At 40.3% G+C, this 15013-nt stretch overlaps 1 protein-coding gene across 2 annotated transcripts in view; it reads left to right on the plus strand.

Moving 5' to 3' along the window:
- patj (PATJ crumbs cell polarity complex component) overlaps positions 1-15013 on the plus strand; it is a 384258-nt gene that overhangs the window by 145433 nt on the left and 223812 nt on the right. For both annotated transcript variants that reach the window (XM_060830432.1, XM_060830434.1), the window contains 2 exons: positions 5024-5134; positions 14153-14218. In XM_060830432.1, the coding sequence (XP_060686415.1) occupies positions 5024-5134; positions 14153-14218 (177 nt within the window). The remainder of the gene's footprint in view (positions 1-5023; positions 5135-14152; positions 14219-15013) is intronic.

Below are 15013 nucleotides of genomic sequence, written 5' to 3' on the forward strand. Positions count from 1 at the left end.
CCCTTCTTGCCTGAACTCCAGGATCCCTCTTCACCTTAAAATATTGGGACCTACCTTTGTAGTACAGCCATGATCCTTTGTAAGCTCTTATCTGCCGTCCCAAGAGGTCTCATTACCAAGCTCTGGCACTGCCAAGACTGAAGGAAATACCAGAGTCGAAGAGTCTGTTTCCTGATGAAGGGCTTATGCCCGAAATGTGGACTCTCCTGCTCCTCAGATGCTGCCTGACCTGCTGTGCTTTTCCAGCACCACACTCTTTGAGTCTGATCTCCAGCATCTGCAGTCCTCACTTTCTCCTGAAAGAAACATCAGTCACCCAGATTGGCTAGCAACTCCTAGATGTGAAGATTCCTCCCATTGAGAGGTAGAAGTCCCACTGTTAACTAATGTAGCCCACCTGCAGCATATTCTGGCTTTTAGGAGCTTCATACAGCAAACAGGTCATCCCTGCCATAAAATACTGCTGTAAGCCTTTCTTAGTAGGTGTTTAGGTATTCTCAAGATTTTTGTCATTTAACAAAATACATTGATGTCTTCCTGGGAACCAAATACTTCGAATGACTTTTAATTTGGCTATCATTCAGTAAAGAAGCAGCAGATGCATCTGTGTATTTATTCCATCAGACAAAAATGTATGTTGTTTGGAGCTTGCATAAGAAGTTAGCAATAACCATTTTGACAGTGTGTACTGAGTCAAACAAGAGAGCATGCATAAATCATTGTAAACAAGAATGTTTCATTCTATCAGAATATAGTTAAAGACATTGGTTGGGCCACTTTTGGAATGTTGCATGCATTCTGGTCTCCTACCTATCAGAAGGATGTTGTGAAACTTGAAAGGGTTCAGAAAGGATTTACAAGGATGTTGCCAGGGTTGGAGGATTTGAGCTATAGGGAGAGACTAAATAGGCTGAGGCTGTTTTCCGTGGAGCATCGGAGGCTGAGGGGTGACCTTATAGACCCTATAAGGTCAGGGTAGAGTACATAGACAAGGTCTTTTCCCTGGGTTGGGGGAGTCCAGAACTAGAGGGCAGAGGATTAGGGTGAGAGGAGAAAGATATAAAAGGGACCTGGGGGCAACTTTTTCACGCAGAGGGTAGTGCGTGTGTGGAATGAGCTGCCGGGGAAGTGGTGGAGGTTGGTACAATTACAGCATTTAAAAAGCATCTGGATCGGTGTATGAATAGAAAGGGTTCAGAGGGATATGGGGCAAGTGCTGGCAAACGGACTAGATTAGGTGAGGATATCTGATCGGCATGGATGAGTTGGACCGAAGGGTCTGTTTCTATCTCTGTGACTCTAATTTGTGCTCTGTTTCGCTATGGCAAATATTTTAAAACCATGATAATGTAATTAATTCACATTGAACTTGAAAGTATATGGGATGTTTTGCCATATAATAGGTTCACTAGTTTGATTTTAGAGCTGAAAGACCTTTATCATGAGGAAAGATTGAACCATTTAGACCACAAGACATGAGAGTGGAAATAAGGCCATTCGGCCCATTGAGTCCACTCTGCTATTCTATCATGGCTGATGGGCATTTGAATGCCATTATCTGTACTCTCCCCACATCCCTTAATTCCTTGCGAGATTGAGTTTATCAATCTCTGCCTTGAAGACATTTAAAATCCCGGCCTCCACTGTGCTCCGTGGCAATGAATTCCACAGGCCCACCACTCTCTAGCTAAAGAAATGTCTTCTCATTTCAGTTAAGTTGACCCCCTCTAATTCTAAGGCTGTACCCACTGGTCCTGGTATCCCCGCCTGATGGAAACAAATTCCCAGAGTCCACCTGATCTAAGCCATGCATTATCTTGTAAGTTTCTATTAGATTTCCCCTCAATCTTCTAAACTCTAATGAATACAATCCTAGGATCCTCAGCTGTTCATCGTATGTTAGGCCTACCATTCCTGGGATCATCCATGTGAATCTCTGCTGGACACGCTCCGGTGCCAGTATGTCCTTCCTGAGGTGTGGGGCCCAAAGCTGAACACAGTATTCTAAATGGGGCCTAACCAGAGCTTTATAAAGTCTCAGGAGCACATCGCTGCTCTTAGATTCCAACCGTCTTGAGATAAATTACAACATTACATTTACTTTCTTAACCATGGACTCACGGACTCAACATGCAAGTCAACCTTTAGAGGATCCTAGATGAGCACTCCCAGATCCCTTTGTACTTTGGCTTTATGAATTTTCTCACAGTTTAGAAAGTAGTCCATCCCTGTATTTTTTTTCTGAATTGCAAGACCTCGCATTTGTTCACATTGAATTTCATCAGTAATTTCTTGGACCACTCTCCTAAACTGTCTAAATCTTTCTGCAGCCTCCCCACCTCCTCAGAACTACCTGCCTGTCCACATAACTTCGTATCATCGACAAACTCCGCCAGAATGCCCCCAGTCCCTTCATCCAGATCATTAATATATAAAGTGAATAGCTGGGGCCCCAACACTGTACCCTGCGGGACACCACTTGTCACCGGCTGTCATTCTGGAAAAAGAACCTTTTATCCCAGCTCTCTGACTTCTGTCAGACAGCCAGCCCTCAAGCCATGCCAGTAGCTCATCCAGAACACTGTGGGCCCTCACCTTACTCGGCAGACTCCCGTGAGGCACCTTATCAAAGGCCTTTTGGAAGTCCAGGTAGATGGCATCCACCGGGATTCCCTGGTCCAACCTACTTGTTACCTCTTCAAAGAATTCTAACAGGTTTGTCAGGCATGACCTCCCTTTACCAAATCCATGCTGACTTGTTCTAATCTGATCCTGCACCTCCAAAAATTTAGAAATCTCCATCTTAACAATGGATTCTAGAATTTTCCCTACAACTGAGGTTAGGCTAATAGGCCGAGAATTTTCCATCTTTTGTCTTGATTTTTTTCTTGAATAAGGGGGTTAAAACAGTGATTTTCCAGTCGTCTTGAGACTTTCCATGACTCCAGTGATTTTTGAAAGATTACAACCAATGCCTCTGCTATTTCTCCAGCTACCTCCCTCAGAACTCTAGGATGTAGCCCATCAGGGCTCGGAGATTTAACAATGTTTAGATCTTTTAGCTTTTCCAGCACTTTCTCTTTTGTAATGGCTACCATAACCAACTCTGCCCCTTGACTCTCCTTAATTGTTGGGATATCACTCATGTCTTCCACTGTGAAGACTGACACAAAGTATTTATTAATTTCTTCAGCTAATTCCTTATCTCTCATCACTAGCCTTCCTGCATCAATTTGGAGTGGCCTAATTTCTACTTTTGCTTCTCTTATGGTACTTATATATTGAAAGAAACTTTTACTATCATTTCTAATATTACTGGCTAGCTTACCTTTATACTTGATCCTCTCCTTCCTTATTTCCGTCTTTGTTATCCTCTGTTTGTTTCTGTAGTTTTCCCAATCTTATGATTTCCCAGTGCTCTTAACCATTTTATAGGCGCTCTCTTTTTCTATGATATCTTTCCTGACTTCCTTTGTCAGCTATGGCTGTCTAACTCCACCACCCCCACATCTCACAACTCCGCCCTCAAACTCTACCCCTCCAACCTTAACAAGAACAGAACCCCCCGGTCCTCACTTTCCACCTTACCAACCTTCGCATTAACCGCTTCATACACCGACATTTCCACCACCTCCAAATGGACCCCACCAGCAGAGATATATTTCCCTCCCCATGCCTTTCCGCTTTCCGCAAAGACCCGTTCCCTCCGGGACTACCTGGTCAGGTCCACGTCCCCCAACAACCCACCGTCCTGTCCTGGCATCCTCCCCTGCTACCGCAGGAATTGCAAAACCTGCGCCCACACCACCTCCCTCACCTCCATCCAAGGCCCCAAAGGAGCCTTCCACATCCATTAAAGTTTCACCTGTACATCCACCAATGTAATTTATTGTATCCGTTGCTCCCGATGCGGTCTCCTCTACATTGGGGAGACTGGACACCTCCACGTAAGTTCCTCAGGGAACACTTCTGGGACACCCGCACCAATCAACTCCACTGCCCCGTGGCCCAACATTTCAACTCCCCTTCCCACTCTGCCGAGGACATGCAGGTCCTGGGCCTCTCCACCGCCGCTCTCTCACCACCCAACGCCTGGAAGAAGCACGCCTCATCTTCCACCTCGGAACACTTCAACCCCAGGGCATCAATGTCGACTTGACCAGTTTCCTCATTTCCCCTCTCCCCACCTTACCCCAGTTCCATCCTTCCAGCTTAGTACTATCCTCATGACCTGTCCTACCTGCCAATCTCTCTTCCCACTTATCTGCTCCACCGTCCCCTCTGACCTATCACCTCCATCCTCACCCCCATTCACCTTTTGTACTCTTTACTACCTTCTCCCCAGCGCCCCCGCCCACCCCATTTATCTCTCCACCCTGGAGGCTCCCTGCCTCTATTTCTGACGAAGGGCTTTGGCCCGAAATGTTGATTTTCCTGCTCTTCGGATGCTGCCTGACCTGCTGTGCTTTTCCAGAACCACTCTAATCTAAGAATGAGGGTTCAGTCTTTTCGGTTGAGGGTAGCCAATTTAAATCAGGCGAGGATGAATTACTTCTCCAAAAGGGTTGTGAATCTGTGGAATTAGCCATCCCAGAGTGCAGTGGATGCTGCAGTACTGAGTAAATTTAAGGAGACAATAGACAGATTTTTAACTAGTATCTAATTAAAACGTTAAGAGGATTGGGCAGGAAAGTGGAGTTGAGACCAAGGTGAGATCAACCATGGTCATATTTAATGGTGGAACAGACTGAGTAGCTGAGTTGCCTATTCCTGCTCCTAGTCATAGAGTCATAGAGGTGTACAGCATGGAAGCAAACATGTGGTCACATTATATCTCCTGTTGCTTCCAAAAGCCATATATTTACCAGAGTTCAGGTTAAGCAGACTTATTATCGGAAGATATTTAATTTTGTACTTGGTTGATAACGCTCGTCATTTATCTAGACGATGTAACATTTGTTTCAAGGTACTGGGCATTGAGAAAAACAAGCAAAAGTCAACTTAATCTTAATTTATGTTGCAGGTTTCTGGTGTGGACCTGCAGAATGCCACACATGACGAAGCAGTGAATACCATAAAAAATGTGGGAAATCCAGTTGTTTTTGTTGTTCAAAGCTTATTGCCCACTCCAAGGGTGAGTAAAACTTGAAAATGTTTCACATTAATGGTATCATTTTTGAAGACAGTTCCTGCAACCATATTAGTTCATGCAATGAGCTTTAAGAATTATTTCATTACTGGCTGGAAGTGTTGGTAAGTGTAATTATTGAGGTTGGTAAATGATGTAGCAGAAGTTAATCATTCAGTCTATAATTATTATTTCTGTAGCAAACTTGCTTTTTCTTTACAAAACAAGCCATTCATTATAATAGTGACAAAAGTACCTTCAGATCTTTCATACAGAAATCTTCAAAAAAAGGTTTTAATTTATCAGAAGGGCATTTGTTTAAGTTGATCTGATTTAGCCTTTACATTGACATTAAGACTGAGGGAAGAGTAATTTCATTCACTGTTACTCTGGCTGAACAGCTTGTTTCTCCCTAGAGCATCTGAATCTGTGTTTGTATTCAAGCTGACAAACTCTTCCCTTCAGAAAGGTAGAAGTGAAATCTGCATAATTATTTCAAATCCCTATTGTTAAAATTCCATTATTTTCATTTGTTCCAGGTCAATCAAAGAAAAAGAAAAAAATGAACAGATTTTAATTTATGCATAAGGTCCAGGGACATTTCAAAATGACAGCAAAAAACTAGCTTGTAAGAGATAGTTCACCACCAACAATTAATATGAATTTAGTGCATCATATTTTCTTTTAACTCGTAATACACTTGTTGCACTTTAATGATTTAATTCTTGTTATGAGGTCAGTGGCAGTATTAATTTGATGAAACTTGTGATTATGCCAGATTTTTAATTTGGGATGTCTGGTTAACTGAAGATGATGCTTTTAGAGAAGGACATAATGCAAACGCAAAAGATAAATCGACTAGGAGAAAGTGAGGACTTCAGATGCTGGAGATCAGAGTCGTGAGTGTGGAAATGTACAGTAGGTCAGGCAACATCCAAGGAGCAGGAAAATTGACATTTTCAGGCATTAGCCCTTCATCAGGAATGAGGCTTGTGGGCCAGGGGGCTGAGAGATAAATGGGAGGGGGGGTGGGGCTGGGAGTAAGGTAGCTGGGAATGTGATAGGTAGATGAAGGTGATGATGGGGGGAAGGTGATGGATCAGAGAGGTGAGTGGAGCGGATAGGTGTGAAGGAAGATGGACAGGTCAAGAGAGCGGTGCCAAATTGGAGACTAGGATAAAGTGGGGAGAGAGGAAATGAGGAAACTGGTGAAATTCACATTGATCCATGTGGATGCAGAGTCCCAGGCCAGTAAATGAGGAATTCTTCCTCCAGGTGTCGGGTGGTTAGGGTTTGACGATGGAGGAGGCCCAAGACCTCCATGTCCTTGGCGGAGTGGGAGGGGGAGGCCTCTTCATCAGGTATGTGGAACAGACCATCCTCCACAGCTATTCCGGCACTATTCCCTACATCGATGACTGTATCGGTGCTACCTCATGCTCCCAGGAGAATGTTGAACAGTTCGTCAAATTCACCAACACCTTCCACTTGACCTCAAATTCACCTGGACCATCTCGGACACCTCCCTCCCCTTCCTGGACCTCCATCTCCATCTCCGGCAATTGACTAACCATGGACATCTACAAACCCACCGACTCCCACAGCTACCTGGACTACAACTCCTCCCACCCTGCCTCCTGTACGAATGATATCCCTTATTCCTAATTCCTCCCATTTATCTCTCAGCACACAAGCCTCATTCCTGATGAAGGGTTTATGCCCAAAACGTCGATTCTCCTGCTCCTCGGATGCTGCCTGACCTGCTATGCTTTTCCACTACCACATTCTCATAAAAGATGAATCAGTAAAGTTTTATGCATTTTATTTTAAAAGTACAGTATCATAAAAAAGGTTGATTGAGCCTGTTCTTTTTTGCCAATTTTGTTTCTTTTTCAGTTTCTACTCAACTTATCCCCACACTCTTGCCAAATGTTCTCCATATTGTATATAATGCTTTCATTTGGACGATTCTTGTCTTAGCTAAACATTACTGTTCTATTTAATCACCGCTTGTTTATGAATCAAGTGTTTTACAGATCAGTGGCCATTGTGATAGTGATGATGATGATGATGCTGTTACTGTTTGCCATCATCATTCCTTTGAAACTGACAGAAAACTTTCGGGATCCCCCATGAACAATATGAAAATCTTTAAGTTGTTGCCAGTGAATTCTGCACCATGCTAATGAATGCCTTGTTGAGGCTTTCACAGAATGCAATGATTTAGAAATCATTAAATAGATTAACAACACAGTCTTCCACTCTTACCTTTAGTGTAAAAATCCTTGGAAAAATTAGTGTTTTAAATAAGTTGTAATTGGGCTTTTCATGTCATTATACTACTGCTGAACATCCGCACTAGTGCTGAAAACGTAATTTTATATTTACGGAATATGATAAGTTGTTCTTTCTTTAACTTAAAATTTTCCCTTTTTAGTATTTACTTGTTATTTTATCTTCTCTCTCTCTCTCTCTCTCTCTCTATATATGTATATATATGAACCAATTATTTAGTTTGCCATTTGTAAAGTTAAATGTAAAGACTTTCCATGGTTTATAATTTCATGATTTGCAACTAATGCTTCAGTGTAACTTGTTTTGCTCACTCTGCTTGATGATATCATTATAGCAAGATGCCTGAAAATCTCTTGATTCCAGAAAGGGGGAGATCTACTTTACAGAAATTGCTAGAAACTTTGGTTGAGTTGGTGTCCAGCATTGTGGTTTCCCACTGGCCTCTGGCCGTTGATGTGTTTGAGTAGGAACAGATTTCCCTATCTTTGTCCTCATAATTTAGAAAATTTCTTTTGAAACTCCTCATAGCCTTCTCTTCTCAATTAAAGACAGTTCCAATTTCTCTGATTTTTCCTCATAACTGAAGTGTTGCATCCTTGAAACCATTCTCTTAAACCTTCTCTGCAATCTGTCCCATGTATTTACACCTTTCCTATTGTGTGTTGGCTAAAATTATACATAATAATCTAGCTGATATCTAATTAGTGTCTTATGTAAATTCATTGTAACCTTCTTGTTCTTACACACTTTGTTAATGTAGATTTGAATTCTGAATGCTCTGTTAACAACTTGTTCTGCCTGTCCTGCCATCTTTAATAACTCATGTACACATACACTCAGGTCTTACTGCTCTTGCACACTTTTTAAAATAGTATCCCTTATTTAATACTGAGTCTACATGTTCCTTGTACTGAAATGTATTGCCTTAAACTTCATCTGCTACTTATCCGCCCATTCTACCAATGTGTCAATGTCCTTTTAATATTCTTTTGTGTTCTGCTTACAATTTATAAGGCTCTCTAATTTTCCTCTCAAAGTCTGCAAACCTTGAAACGGTTCCCTGTGGAATTGTTCACAGTGTGGACAATTGGATGAGGACAAGCAAAGTGTTCCAATATTGATCTTGGGGACCTCTACTATAAACCTTCTTCCAGCCCAGAAAATATCCATTCACTATTACTTTCTGCATCTTCTATCTCATCCAATTTTGCATCCACGCTGCTACTGTCCCTTTTGTTCCACGACCTATAACTTACTCCACAGTCTGTCATGTGGCACTGTACCAAGCAACTTTTGGAAGTTCATGTAATATATCAATGTCCTTCCTCTCATCAACCATCTCTATTTCCTCTTCAAAACTCCAACTTGTTAGTAAGACACAATTTTGCCTTCCAAATCTATGCTGACTTCTCTGAATCAACCCACAGTTTTCCATATGATGATTAATTCTATCCTGATTAATTGTTTGCGGAAGTTTCCCCAATACTGAAGTTAAACTGACTAGACTGCTGGCTGACGTTTAGAACCTTTTTTTGAACAAAGGTGTATTATTGACACTTGTCCATTCTTCTACTACCTCTCCAAATCCAGGGAAGACTGAAAATAATGGCCAGTATCTCTGCAATGTTTCAGTCCAACTTGCTTCCATAACCTTCAATGCCTCATATCCTAACTTAATCCAGTAATACTTCTTTTAAATTTTAAATCCTTCTGGTGATTGAATTTTTTCTCAGTTATCATGGGAGAATCTGTCTCGTAGGTAAGGATAAATGCAAAATATTTATTCAACTTTATGCCCACCCTTCAGATTAGCACCCCATATTTTACAGTCTCACCATGTTCTCATACTGAAGTATGTTACCTCACACCTCTGCATCAAACATCTCTGCATCAAGTTTCATCTGCCTTCCAGCAGCTCATTCTCTGTGTGGTCCATACTCCTCTTTTTACCACCCTTTCTTATTGAACAGGATGCACACTGCTGTGGAAAAATCTTCCAAACACCTGTCCGTCTTGACCCCTTACACTACTGCTATCCTATTCAATATATGGATGATTATGTTCCCTATTAAAAGTACTCCATGATGTTCATATCTCTCTATAAATCCCACTAGCTAGTGGTCCATACGTTGCTGATGAATATAATGACATTCTTCTTAATCTTTAGCCCAATCAAATCTGACCTTAACTCTCTGAAGCATTTTTTTGTCCAACACTGAAATAGTCTCATTGACAAAATGCCACTCCTCTTGCGTGTTTTCCTTTCCAATCATTTCTCATCACTTTGTTACGAGGAGCATTTAACATTTGAGCTGACCTTCCTAAGTCAGGTCTCCATTATCGCTATTACATCGTAAACCCACATGGCAATCTATGTCTGTAAGTCCGCAATCTTATGAATTATGCTGCATGAATTCTCATGCATGCAGTAAAATCCTGATTGAGACTTCATTAAAAATGTCCTTTACTCAGACTTCAGTTCTGAACTTAGGCTATCTCCCTTGCCTTACATTTTTGTGTATCTTGATGCTGCTTTCTAATATTTTCTGCTTAGTAAGCTTAAGTTCTCCCCAACAGCACTAGCAAAATAGCCTGCAGTCTTGTCCAACAGCAAGTGAATAGAATTTATTTCATGTTTTTATTGATGATGATTGAGGGATAAAGGTCGGTCAGGGTGCTGGAAGAACTTGCCCTGCACTTCAGCAAAAGTTGATGTCGATATGGTCAGGCAGCTAGCACCTCATTGCTTCATCTGAGAGACAGCACCTGTGATCTGCAATATTCCCTCATATTCTTGAAACCACCTTTTCTGACTCAGAAATAGAATAACTTAGACTCAGCATCTAACTTTGTCATTTAACTATAACTTAAAAAAGCAGATGTTACATGCGGTGTATGTTTTAAATAATAATTTTCATGTTCTAGACAGTATTTTGCAAACATTCATAACACTGAAAATGAAAATTCAAAATGTGTCAAATAGTCATGTCACAGAATTTGCTTTAGGTTGCTGGAGCAGTTACAGTTGAATTGCTACAGCATTCTCGTGCAAAAATGTTAGTAGCTGCATTATTATAAAATTTTCATTGTATGGGATATTAAATAAATAAAAACAGGGTTTTGCTTGGAGGCAGGGCTTCTGTCACAGACCTGGTGGCTGAATGACCTCCTACTTTTGTTCTGGAGTTCTTCCATTCAGGAAGTACTCTTTTAATTTAAAATAAATTGCGTGCTGTCTATTAAATGAAACATTATTTCTAGATTTTTAAGAAATTAAAAAATGTTCGCATTTTAGATTAGATTAGATTACTTACAGTGTGGAAACAGGCCCTTCGGCCCAACAAGTCCACACCGACCCACCGAAGCGCAACCCACCCATTCCCCTACATTTACCCCTTGACCTAACACTGAGGGCAATTTAGCATGGCTAATTCACCTGACCTGCACATCTTTGGACTGTGGGAGGAAACCGGAGCACCCGGAGGAAACCCACACAGACACGGGGAGAATGTGCAAACTCCACACAGTCAGTCGCCTGAGTCGGGAACTGAACCCAGGTCTCTGGCACTGTGAGGCAGCAGTGCTAACCACTGTGCCACCGTTTTATTTCTTCAATGTAATTAGACCTTAATAATACTTAACAATACCATTTTACTTTGCAAACATGTTTCCATGCAGTGTTTAAGAAATGAGGAATTGTAAATTTTAATGATTTAATAGGTGCCGAAGACCAAATTTTTGGATGGATTTGAGAGCAGGATGTGCTGCAAAATTTTAACTTATGTTGCATTTTCATGCATATTGTGCCAGCAGCTTGAGTTTATGCATTAAAGTAGCCGCCAGACTTTTCTTGAAACATAAAATTGTTTATTTGTTTTGTAGTGCAGTATCATTTTAATTTGATCAATCTTTTTTGGATTTTGTTCAACTTTCACATGCAGTGACTTTAAGATGCTCAAATCCCAGTTTGAGTTTGCCCACGGATTTAAATTCATTAATTGTACTGCATTTCTGGAGATAATTACATTCTGATCCATGGGTTGAAGTGTCAGTAATGCACCATACTTGACTTATACAGATAATATGAATAATTATGTTTAGTTATTGCACATCATTCAGGTCAGCATGCAGAGAATGATAACCTGTTTTTTAGTGTGCACTTGCTAATACAGAGATACTTGCAATATGCACAAGTGTTTCCTGAATATGAAATTGTAGGGGATAATTTGTTGAACAAGAGTTAAACCAGCATTATGAAAACAAAAGCGCTGTGTGCTTCTTTGTTCCCTAATTACTAGTTAAATAATTAGCAGGTGAGCAATATAATATGGAGATACATTCCATTTACTTCCAAATTCAAATTATCTAAATTCTCTCACTCTGGGATCCTGTAAGCACTCTTCTAAAGAATGAGAAGAACAAGTAATAACTAATATTGGTGCTATTGAAATTGTGACATGACCGGTTTTAACAGGTTGATAATGCTGTCTGATATTCCCACATTATTAATATCTTTTAATGATTTGGGTGGTGGAGTGGTGTGTGTGAGAGGAATGAATTAAACTGACGAACCATCAGTAAGATAGGGTCACAGATTTAGAATGGCGTTGTTCGGTGATCATCTAATCTATCTTTGTCCTCCTAATGTGGAGATCTCACTACAGATGAATTGTATAAGGAAGGAGTTTTAGACAGTTATGTGAGAAGAAGAGGATGCATTTGAGTTTACTTCATTAGCACAAACAAAGGACAACTAGAAGTAGCAGTGAAAGATGGCATGGTGACACAGTGCTAGAGGTCCAGGTTCAAAACCAACATTGGGTGACTATCTGTGTTGCACATTTTCCTCATATCTACGTGGGTTTCTACTGAATGATCCAGTTTCATCCTATAGTCCAAAGTTGTGTAGGTTAGGTGGATTGGCCATGCTGAATTGCTTCGTCGTGTCCAGTCATATGCAGGGTCGGTAGAATAGCCATGGCAAATGTGGGGTTATGGAAACAGGTTAAATCTGAGTGGTATGCTCTTTGGAGATCAGTGCAGACTCCATGGGCTGAATGGCCTCTTTCTGCATTGTAGGGATTCTATGATTCTTCTGTGATTCCAGAAAAGAAGAATGGATGAGGCACTGATGACCGATAAATTTGGAAAAAGTAATGTTAGAACATATTAAATTGATGGTGAACAAAGGTTTGTGCTCTCATAGCACTATTCATTATCTTTGTTCCATATGTACCACATGTTTTACAAAGAGAGTCTCCGAGTACTGCTGAAAAAAGATGCATTTTGTCTTTTTGTCTTAGGTTTTTGATAAAATGTCATTTTCAGCACTACTTAACTTCTTTACTACGAATCAACTATTGGTAAACTGAGTTTCTTTTGTGACAATACCTCAAGAGCTTTTGTTACCAAGTGATACAACTTTTGGTGGTGTCATGATTGATAAATCATTTATGAAAGCAAAATCTCAAAAAGCATTGATGAAAGTGGCCTTTACTGTCTTTGGAATTCAGTGCAGTTGGTACAATTGTTTTAAGTAATACATGTCAAGATTACCCCTGTGCCTGCCAGCAAGCAGCCACCTCCTTACATGAGTTCATAATGAAAGAAGCGAATGAGGATTAAAAAAATTTGTTTTTAAATCAAGAACTGTTACCAGTCAATTTTGTCCAAGTCACAGTACAAAAAAAATTGATTTGAGTCCAAGACTTAGACTCCAATCAACCACTCTATCAGTGACAGCCTTAAAAAGCATTAGGATCTGAATTTGCTCATTCAGAACCTTACATGCATTAACTGTACACAGTGCACATCAATCCCTTCACCAGCAGAAATATTTGGGAGTTGTAATGATTTTAGGCACTACCTATCTGACATATTGGAGAATTAGAGAATGGCTTAACATGTGAATAATGGACGTTGTATGGTTAAATTTACGGGACTTGGTGCACCACATGATCTTGGGTGCAGATCTTTTCCCTAATTTAAGAGGAGTAACAAATGGTTTTGAATGACCCATATGCTGCCGATCTCTCATTAGTTGGCAGCTTCTGGAAACATCAGGGTTTCAATATCATGGCTTGCAATTTCCCAAGAAGCTCACCAGCCAGCTGTTGAGCAGTTTGGAGCTCAATTCGGTGTGTTTTCTTCATGGTGGTAGAGAATCATTCGCCATTAAATTTGTGCACCCCTATGCCGGCTGCAAAATGGCAACCTTTGGTTGATGTTTAATAAATAGAAATTGGATTATTTATATGACCTTTGGAAATGATATTATGAAAACAAATAAAAATGCCTGATATAATCAGCAGACGTGGCGACATTTAAATTGGAAAACAGTAAACATTTCAGGTTGTGAACCTTTTACTCGTGCTGGGTTCCATTCTACTTTACTCTCAATATCTAGTTTTACATGCTTGTGAATAACATATGAATAAAGATTTCCTGTATGTTTTGCTGTGATTTAATCAGGGAGGAGATTCAGTGGGAAAGAGTTGTCAAAGCTTTTTGTATCCTTGGTAAGGAAGATGTTGTTCATAGTGTGTGATCTCGATTTGAATCGCTTTGTTTTTATCTGCCAGAAAGAATAACAAGCAACAAAAAGCGTTAGTTCTGATCCTTAAAATGATGCGATTGAATGCCCATAATGCAACACAACCAAGTTGTATTTTTCATGAATTAAAATACAAGATATCATTTAATTCTGAGTTTCTTTTGGATTTCTAACAGCCATACTCAGTGCATCAAAGCAAACCTGGACAAAGAGAAGAAAGAGAAAGGAAAAAACTAGTCAAGGTAAACTCTTACAGAAGATTTTGATATAGGTAACCATTTACTAAAGGTGAATTTTTGCATGTTGAATGATATTTTGTAAAGATGCAGAATGAGAACTCTTTTTCTGTTGTGTGGTATGCAACTATACTGTTACATTTTTTTTGCTTTCATGGTTAAAAAGTGTGACTTTTAGAAGGAATAGATTCAAAGCGTGAATTGCATAGTTAGTTGCATATGAACTAATTATTAATGCAATGTCGTTTTTGGGGTATTTTTTAGCACAGTTGTCCAGCTGATAGAGGAAGTGACCTTTTACAACAATAAAAACAAATTGCAATCATATGGAAGAGAAGCCATCTTGCTAAGCCAGGGTTATGATAGGGTGGAGCTTTTGGGGCGGGGATGGGGAAGCATTGCAGGAAGTGGAGCAGAGGAGCGTTCAATTTAGAAGAAGTCAGAGAGCTTGAGGAATGAAGGGAAGGTTTGCAAGGCCTATGGGGTTTTACAGAGAGAAGAAAAGCCCAGACTTTGAACGGATCACAATGGTGAATTGGATATGGTTTGCAGAGTTTTGGCTGAGCTGAAGTTGATTGAGATAAATGTTAGTAAGGATATATTGGACAAAGACATGAATGTTTCAGTGGCAGATGGGCTGAGGCAGGATCAGACTCTGGTGATGTTATTGAAAGTCAGCTGTATTGGAAAATGTTTGTGGTTGCCGCCTAAATTGGGATCATATAATCGACCATGGTGGCAAACATAAAAGGCAATGGCCAAGAGGTACAAGTGATGCAAAAGCAGGGAGCGGATGTAGAA

Source organism: Hemiscyllium ocellatum, chromosome 9, assembly GCF_020745735.1.
Source record: "Hemiscyllium ocellatum isolate sHemOce1 chromosome 9, sHemOce1.pat.X.cur, whole genome shotgun sequence".
NCBI classification, from domain to species: Eukaryota; Metazoa; Chordata; class Chondrichthyes; order Orectolobiformes; family Hemiscylliidae; genus Hemiscyllium; species Hemiscyllium ocellatum.